General features: G+C 49.2%; 2 protein-coding genes across 2 annotated transcripts in view; one reads left to right on the forward strand and one right to left on the reverse strand.

Moving 5' to 3' along the window:
• Window positions 1-9293, forward strand: part of OLFML3 (olfactomedin like 3) — a 289605-nt gene that overhangs the window by 146968 nt on the left and 133344 nt on the right. The gene's annotated exons all lie outside the window — the stretch shown is intronic.
• Window positions 3907-8835, reverse strand: NRAS (NRAS proto-oncogene, GTPase). The gene is made up of 5 exons (XM_066335617.1): window positions 8653-8835; window positions 7747-7925; window positions 6487-6646; window positions 5120-5243; window positions 3907-4473 (listed from the first exon to the last, which is right to left on the reverse strand). The coding sequence occupies exons 1-4, from the start codon at window positions 8761-8763 to the stop codon at window positions 5124-5126; spliced, it is 570 nt and encodes a 189-aa protein (XP_066191714.1). The 5' UTR covers window positions 8764-8835; the 3' UTR covers window positions 3907-4473; window positions 5120-5123.

A 9293-nucleotide genomic window follows, 5' to 3' on the forward strand; every position in this document is an offset into this window, starting at 1 on the left:
CCAGGGCACAACCAAAGGCAGTTTCTCAGCAGGGAGCTGGTTTGTAGGAGCAGGCTGGTGCAGGGAACAAACCCATGGCAGGGAAACCTTCCCAGCAAGCCAAGAAACCCCTGAGGTTTAGCCCCAACCCGACCTCAGGGTGTGACTCTTCTGGGGACAGGCAGTGACTGCTGCAGCTGCAGTGGCAGGAGCTGTGTGTCCCTGTTCCTGGGGGGCTGTTTTTAAATTCCTGGCACAAAACCCACGTTGAACTCCAGGTTTCAGATGCCTGACACAAGGTCTGAGGAGAAATACCCTTGAAGCTCATTTACTGACTGTGTGGTCTGACACAATTTGCCTTCTTGCAGGAGGAAAGGCAACAGGGAAGTATTTTAGAAGACTGAATCAAGCAATTTAAAAGCCTAACAGAGCATGATTTGGGCACAGCAGTAGCTTAATAGCTGGTTTTGCCACTGGAATATCAAACAAAGAAGCTTCCCTCTCAGTTTTTTAATATAAGTCAGAATGAGGGACCCCACTGCAAACAGAGATTCAGCAGCAGCACAAGATGCAGATTGGTGAAGTCATTAAAACTGGACTCTGGACCAAGCCTGAGACAGGTCTCAAGGGCACTCTCACTGCTCATGATGCTGCTCTAGGGCACATCTGTGATAGAGTGACCCTGCCCCACGACAGAATGGAGTAAATCCCACCCCACAGACACCCCACAGGCACTGGGATAAACCTCCTGTAACCCACTCATGGATCCCGTGCCCAGAACCCAAAGAAAACAACCAAACAATTCAAAGTTTATTCTTTAAAAAAGTTATTTAAGAAGCAAAATAATTTACTTCAATTCAAACCAAAAGAGATGCATTATTGAAAGCAAATAATTAAACAAAAGTAACAACAAATTAGCCCTTGGGTTAAAAGTCCAGATCCCAACATTTCCTGGCCATCCTGAGGGTTACACACTCAAGGTTTGGGGTTTTTGAGGAGCACAGACAGGTCAGAAAGTGATTCAAACTTCCACTGCTCTCCTTCCCCCACAGGCCTGAGGCTCCTTGAAATCCAATTTGAAGTCTGAGCTGCACTAAAAGTGATGGCAGCTTAAACATCCTGGTAAAAATCCCAAATCCTGGCAAGGACAGAATCTGAGCAGTTGTTTGAACCAGACCAAGGAGTGGGGCACAGAGAGGAAGAGCAACAGAAACATCTGCTACAGTCATTGGCACTTGGAAGTTCTGAACAAGTGCTTTACCCTTTTCTAATATTTTACCTCAAAAGTTGTTCATGTCTGTCCTGCCCAGTCAGGGCAGTGAAATCAGCTTGGCACTAGTGCAGAGTTGTGCTGTTCTAAATAACAATATTTGGACCAAATCTACTAAACCATCTTTTCCAGGGACCTGTCTTGTGCAAAACCTTCTGTGCTTAGCTTCTAAATCATTTTCCCAAAAGTTCACAGGGTTTTGTCCTTCCAGTTCCTGGCTGCCACCAAACCCAGAGCTCTCTGTGAGACAGCTGGAAACAAATTACAGCCATTCAGTTCACACTCCTGACTAGTACAACACCTTGACTTTGTATTTTTTGCTGGATTTGGAACTACACTGATGGAGTTGGGAGTATCACCTGTGCAGGTTAGCTCTGCAGCATCCTAAAAACTGAAAAAAAATTCCTAAAAACCCTTCTAAAGGTTCCAAAAGTGACACTAACACAGACCTATCCTCACCAGGGCTTTTTCCCTTTTCAGGTTTTATAGAGCCCAAGAGAAAGGGAACAGCAAAGAGAAGCAGATGAATTTTCCAGTCAGTTCCCACACATTTCTGAGAATTCCCAGCTTTTGGAGCTCCAGCTGGTACATTTTAATGCCAACCAGAGCATGCTGAGCAGTGTGGAGCCTTGCTATGATGAACTTCCATCCAAATAATTCTCCAGGCTGACCACACAGCCTTCAAACATCAAATGCCAGAGGTTTCCCATGGCCACAGGCAGCCGAGCTCTGAGCAATCCTGCTGGCCAGGAAACCAATTCCTGCCTTTCCCAAGAAATCAAACCCCATCCACAGACCTGGGTGACAGAAGGTCACCGTTCAGTGTCCTCACAAACTCCCCACTGCCCCTCCCTGCTGGCTCCACGTGACCACAATGTGCATCCCAAGAGCTTTTTCTCATTCCCAGGGGGTATTTTTGTTAACTGGATGCCCACATTTCTTCAGGAGCAGACCTTCATCTCCTGCCACAGGGAAGCCTTTCACACAAAACTCCTGACAAAGCTTTCCCAGCCCTGGCTGTGCAGTGGTGGCACCTCTGGCACCTTTAACCTGCAGCATGAGATCAGGTTTGGGCTGGAAAAGGGCCCTAAAACCCATCCCATGGGCAGGGACACCTTCCACCGTCCCAGGCTGCTCCATCCTGGCCTTGAACACTTCCAGGGATGGGGCAGCCACAGCTTCTCTGGGCTGAACAATCAAACAGCCAATGGTCCCCACAATTCTGCCCAACCATTGTGTGTATGTTGCTGGAAAAGAATATTTTATGTTAATTTTTTTTGTAGGTTTAATTCTTATCAGTGACGTCAGTCAAAGTTAAAATAAATTGCAAAAAGTATTTTATAAGGATTATCACAGATAAAGAAAATGTGATGCAGATTGATCCTCTTCATTCCCAGAAGAGAATTAAGACTGTAAGTAGTGAAGGAAGCAATATTAAAAGGAAAGAAGTCTTCTCTCTCTGTTTACTGATTTCTAATGCCCATTTGAAATTGAGCACTCCAAATTAAGATGTGTGACTGACACCAACAACCTGAAACACAGGAGCCTCTTGCAATTCCCAGCTCTGCTGGCCTGGCACTGACCAAATGCTCCCTCTGTTGGCTGAGGGCTCCCTCCTCCTCTCCCAGAGGAGCTGGGAATTCTCCTGCCCGAGCACAGCAGCAGAACCCAGCCCCAGCAGCACAAGGACCAGGGCAGGACACGCCATTGCAAGGAGGTTTTGCAGCAGTGACCACTCCTGTGCACCCAGGGAATGAGGGGAAGGTGTCTTGTTCTGCAAGAACTCACAATTCCCTCACAATTTCCTCAGCTGGAGGCTGCCAGAGCCCAGAATTTCCACAAGTCTCTGTCCCACACCTTCTGTGAAGCCATCCCTGAACTCATCTCCTTCCTCATTTTGCAAGGCTGCTGCAATCAGGAGCTGGCTCAGGTGTCTGTGGCAGCTCTCCCCTTCATCACAGAATCCCAGAATGGTTTGGGTTGGAAAGGACCTCAAAACTCGTCTCATCCCACCCCTGCCACGGGCAGGGACACCTCCCACTATCCCAGGCTGCTCCAACCTGGCCTTGGGCACTTCCAGGGATGGAGCAGCCACTTTCTGCCACCCTGACAGAGTCAACCCCAGCCTCCCACACTCCTTCCCTGACAAGGAAACCCCAACTACATTTTACAGTCTAGAGACATTTTGAAGAGGCTCTTTACAGTCTATGGTAAGAAAATAATTCAGAAAAAACCAATTTGCAAGTTAGAGAGAGAGCTGAATAGCAGCTGTCCAAAGCAACCTCCAGTTACCAGACTAATTAGTGAGAAGCTGCCCAGAAATGTTGGCAGTTCATGTTAAAAATGAACAGCTGACAGGTTTGGTCCAACTTGGAAGAGATCTGAATGCTGCAGGAAAACAATACAGAATATAAACTGTTCCACCCACAAAGAAAGTAAAACACAGATGCAGTGTGTCCCCTCCCTTGTCCAAGAGTCTCACAAGTGCCTGCTGGACCTTCCAGCCTCCAAACTCCTGCTGGAGGATCCTGCCAGGCACAGATCAGCCACACCACACTTGCCTGCTTGAGACAACGAGCTCCCAAGAAATTCCAGTCCTTGGGGTTTTCCTCAACCCAAGGGACAACTTCAAATCTTCTTAGCAAACAGGCACTTAGTTAGGAAAGGTTTTCCTTTTTATTACAGACATGGAGGATCAGGTAGGTGGCACTCCTGGCACTGGAGATGTTGCACTTTTGCTGTACAGGTGCACAGAGAGCAGACACCCAGCTGAGAGGGGACAGGGGCACTCCTGGTGGCACCACCCCCGTGTGACATTACTCTGTGCCACTCCTCTGACAGCACTGCACGGAATCCAACAGACAGGGGACACACAGCACTTCTAGCTTTTACTCTAGAGGTAAAGTGTCATCTTTTTTTTTCACAGCATTTAGTCTCTATAGTTCACTTTTGTGACTGGTTTTTCTTCTTGAACAAACCCAGGTAACACAGTGAGGAAAGAATCCCAGCACATCCAGAGGTGCTGCTGCTCCATGAGCTGAGCAGGGAGGTAGATGCCACGGATGTTCTCTTCAGATGGAGCACGGAGAAGGACCTTGTGCTAATTGACTCTGGTGCCCAGGGTCTGTCACTGGCACCAAAACACTGCAGGGATCAGCAGGAGAGGCAGCACAGGGGATCGAGGCTCGTCCAGCAGCTGCACCTGAACCACGTTTTCTTGGCATCTGGAACAGAAAGGCAACTCCAATTAGCACTAATTAGCTCAGTTCAGCTCTGGGGTGGATGTGCAGTGCAGCAGGGCAAGTCCTGAGCTGGTCTGTCTGTTTTCACAGTCGTGAGCAACGTCTTTCAGGGACTTGTTGAAAGGAATTACCCTCAGTTGGGAACTCAGGTTTCATTATTTGCACCATTTTATTTGGTTAATCCTGGAATCAGCACGTTCCAGAGGAACCCAGCTCAAGGGAGGCAGTGCAGGAGTCAATCACTCAGGAGCACAGCTGAGCACACGCCCATTTCAAGGTGTTTCTTCAGAAATGACACATTCTCCAAACAGTCCAAATGGTTTCCCAAAGAAAGGGGACAGAAAGGAATGACACAGAAAATCACACCACTGAACTCAGTGGAAATCATGGGATGCTCTGGGTTGGAAGCAGCCTTAGAGATCATCTTGTTCCATCCACCCACCAGCCAAAAGGGTGACGTGGATGAAATTTTTCATTTTTGAGCATTAAAACATTGCAGGATCCACATCTCTGGGAACCAAAAGTTCTATAAAAGGGGAAAACCCCACCTACAGCAACCAGCATTTCTAAGGCACACTCACCAACTGCTGGAGGCAAAGAGGCAAGAAGTGGGGGAGTCCCAGCTCACCTTTTCACATGACAAGGCAGGACAGTCCCATGCAGCCCTGGTTCCCATCCTCGCTGCTGTTGAGCTTCTTCATCCGGTACTGCCGGATCTCTCTCACCAGGGTGTAAAAAGCATCTTCCACACCCTGAATGCAAACACAAGCTCAGCTGTTTTCTTCCTTAAAGCTTTTGAAATCACTGATGTGCCCATCCCAGAACCCCTTAATGGATTGGAAAGACACAATTCTACAGGAAAAGGAGCACCCAGCTTATCCTAAAAGGAAGAAACCCACATGGATGTCCCAAACCCTCTCCTTACACTTCTGACTCCTCCTGGGGTAACAACCCCTAAAAACACCATGGAAACCTCAGGGAGGTGCCATGCAGGAAACAAGCTACTCCTTGCCTAATTTTAGAATTCTTAGAATTCAACTCTTTAGGTTTTTCTGGCTGCTGCTCAATAATGAATTGCACCTTCCCTGCTCCGTCCCCTGCTGCAGGCAGAGCAGGGCTGCCTGGACCCACGTGGCCAAGGAGGCTTTGGAGAAGTCCATTAGTCCAGTCTGGGGAATTCTGTCTGCAATCATAATCTGCTAATTGGCTTTCATTAACGAGCCAAGAGAACCCAGCAGGTCTGGGGTGAGCGAGCTCAGCCTCTGCCACTCCCCTGGGAGAGCAGCTGAAACTGCTGCTCCTCCTGCCAACACTGAACAGTGCTGCAATTGGCTGCAATCAAATTTTTAACATAATTTGAAGCAGTAGAAAGTAGCTGGGCTTCTTTTTTTTTCTGTGTGTTCTGTGGGACTTTATAAAAAGGCATTTTTTAATTATCATTCAAATGGGGTTTTTATTTAAGACGTAAGAAATATTTTTTTAGGAATTATTTTGCAGGCATTTGTTTCTTATTGGGAGTTTTTATGGTTTTGGAGGTTTATTAAGAGGGGGTTTTGGTGGTTGTATTTATTGAATGTTTTGATAGTAAAAGTGAATTTTTTAAACTTTTTTGGGGGCTTGAGTTATTTTTTCTTGTTATGTAATTTTCCACAAAACCACTGTAGGTCTCTTTATCTCTGAATTTATTGGTTTTAGTTACATTTATTATTTTGAGTTATTTTTAAAGTTTTATTTAGTAGCTTCAAGGGAATTTTTTTTATTCTCTATATTATTTATCTACATGACCCACTTGAAAGGAAGTCAGGAGGAGTATGAAGTGATTCCTGTACTGCCCCAGCCCAAAACTCTTTCAAGCTAAGAGTGAGTAGGGAAATAAAAGCTAAAAACTGTTAAGGGATTGAAAAAATGCTTCTCCTGTAAACAAGGCAAAAGCACATGGGAAAATGTCATTCCTGCATTTCCCAGAAAGAAGTCAGCCCTGGGGGAGCCCCTCACCTGTCTCGTTTTTGCAGAGGTCTCTATGAAGGGGATTCCGTAGCTTTTTGCCAGTTCTTGGGCCTGTTTTGTGTCCACTGTTCTCGTGGGCAGATCACACTTGTTCCCCACCAGCACCATGGGCACATCATCCGAGTCCTTCACCCTCTTGATCTGCTCTCTTTAGGAAGATAAATTTAAAAAAAATAATAAATTAGGAATTATTTTCTAAACATAAAAACGGATTTAGTTCAGTATTCAAACAAGCTGGTGCCACAAAAACACCTTAAAGGTGAGCAGGGCCTCAGGGGTCAGCAGGATGGCCAAGAACTTTGTACACATCATCTTCTGTCCATGAATAGCTCCAGTCTGGATTTGTCACCCATTTCCTTAGAGATGACATTCTGTAGCTGTGAATGGCATCTGATCCACAGAATCCCAGAGCAGCTGGGGTTGGAAGGGCCAAGGCAGGGTCACCTGGAGCAGGTGACCAAATCCTGGTGGGTTTGATATGTCCAGACACAGAGACTCCACAGCTCCCTGGGCACTTGCTCCAGGGCTCTGCCACCCTCAGAGAAAGAAACCTTTTCTCATGTTAAGGTGGAACTTCTTGTGGTTCAGTTTATGGCCATTGCTCCTTGTCCTGGCCCTGGGCACTATGGAATGGAGTCTGACACTGTTCTTTCTCTTGGTACCCCTTGGACATATTTATATGGATTGATGATATGATTAACACAAAAAAACCCTAAAAACCATCCCAGTCTTAACTGACTAAAGGTGGGGGCGAGGCCCTGGAGGGTGCCCAGAACAGCTGAGGCTGCCCCTGGAGCCCTGGGAGTGTCCAAGGCCAGGCTGGATGGGGCTTGGAGCAGCCTGGGACAGTGGGAGGTGTCCCTGCCATGGCAGGGGTGGGACTGGATGAGCTTTAAAGTCCCTTCCAACCCACCCCTGTCTGTGATTCTGTGCATTTTCTATGTTAGTTATCAACATGACTTGAAAGGAAGTCAGGAGAAATCTGAAGAGATTCCTGCACTGGCCCAGCCCAGAACTCTTTCAAGCTAACAGTGAGTGGGGAAATAAAAGCTAAAAAACTGTAAAGGGCATGAAAAAACTGCTTCTCCTGTAAACAAGGCAAAAGCACGGTGACAAAACTTTCTGCAAGAAGCAGGAGATTTAATATTTGTCCATTACTGAGCCTCCAGCGAGGCACTTCAGTGCTTCACAGTGCACTGTCCCTGCCCTGTCCCCGTGTCCCCTGCAGGTGGGGCAGCCCGGCTGTACCTGTAGAGGTTGATGTCGGCGAAGGATTTGCTGTTGTTGATGGCGAAGACACAGAGGAATCCCTCCCCTGTCCTCATGTACTGGTCCCTCATGGCGCTGTACTCCTCCTGCCCCGCCGTGTCCAGGATGTCCAGCAGACACGTCTCGCCATCGATCACCACCTGCTTGCGGTACGAGTCCTGCAACACAGCCGCGGTCAGCCCTGCCCTGCTCCCGTCCACCGCAGCCAGAACAGGGCAGAACGAAAAATAATAATGAGAAAAAACACAGGCAGGAGCTTTTCCAGCTGTTCTACAGAAGATGGGGCTGGTTCTGGTTCTCTGTAAGTGTCCAAGGGCAGGCTGGACACGGCTTGGAGCGGCCTGGGACAGCGGGAGGTGTCCTTGCCCATGGCAAGGGGTGGAAGGATATTAATGGACAAATATTTAAGGTCTCTTCCAACCCAAAGCAGCCTGGATTTTGTGATTCTCATCCGTCTCTGAGGAAAAACTACCAATATCTAAAACTCCAATATTTTATATATTACCCCAAATAGGACATTTTACACCATACCCAAAATACCCCATTTTAAATGAGACTCTCCAAGCGCTCTCATCCTTTGTTACAAAACACAGAACTCCTGTTGCTTTAAAGAAATTAAAGAAATTCCTCAACAGTAGAACAAAAAAAAAAAAAAAAAAAAAAAAAAAAAAAAAAAAAAAAAAAAAAAGAAAACAGTATCACAAACACCACCCTCCTTGCAGCAGAACCTACGCCCTGCACAGAGCCGTGGTGGCCTTTCTGTCTGCCCGCGGCTGCTGTAGGAAGCCCGCGGCAGAAGGGGGCAGGAGCCGCTCCCAGGCAGCGCCCTGGGCTCGGGGAGTGTCCCCTCGCTCTTCCCCCGCCCGTTCCCGCGGCCCCGCGCACCTCGATGGTGGGGTCGTACTCGTCCACGAAGTGGTTCTGGATGAGCTGGATGGTCAGCGCGCTCTTGCCCACGCCGCCGGCGCCCACCACCACCAGCTTGTACTCGGTCATGGCCCCGCGGCCTCGCCGGGCCCGGCCCGGCCCCGCCGCCGCCGCCCCGCGATCGCCCCGCGCCGCTTCCGCCTCCCGCCCGCGCGTCACCGCCCGCGCCGCTTCCGCACACGCGACACGGGCGCGACACGGCACACGGGACACGGGACACGGGGGGACACGGGACACGGGGGGACACGGGACACGGGGGGACACGGGGAGACATGGAGGGACACGGCGGGAGACGGGGAGACACGGGACAGGACGGGAGATGGGACACGGGACACGGCGGGACACGGGGGGACCGGGCGGGAGATGGGACATGTGGGGACACGGGACACGGCGGGACACGGGGGCAGATGGGACATGGGGGGACAAGGGAGGGGCACGGCGGGATATGGGACACGGGACACAGCGGGACATGGGGGGGGGGGGCACGGGGGGACACGGCGGAACATGGGACACAGCGGGAGATGGGACATGGGACACGAGGGACATGGAGGGGCACGGCTGGATATGGGACACGCGTCACGGGGGGACACGGAACACGG

This window comes from Sylvia atricapilla, chromosome 25 (assembly GCF_009819655.1).
Source record: "Sylvia atricapilla isolate bSylAtr1 chromosome 25, bSylAtr1.pri, whole genome shotgun sequence".
Classification (NCBI taxonomy): domain Eukaryota; kingdom Metazoa; phylum Chordata; class Aves; order Passeriformes; family Sylviidae; genus Sylvia; species Sylvia atricapilla.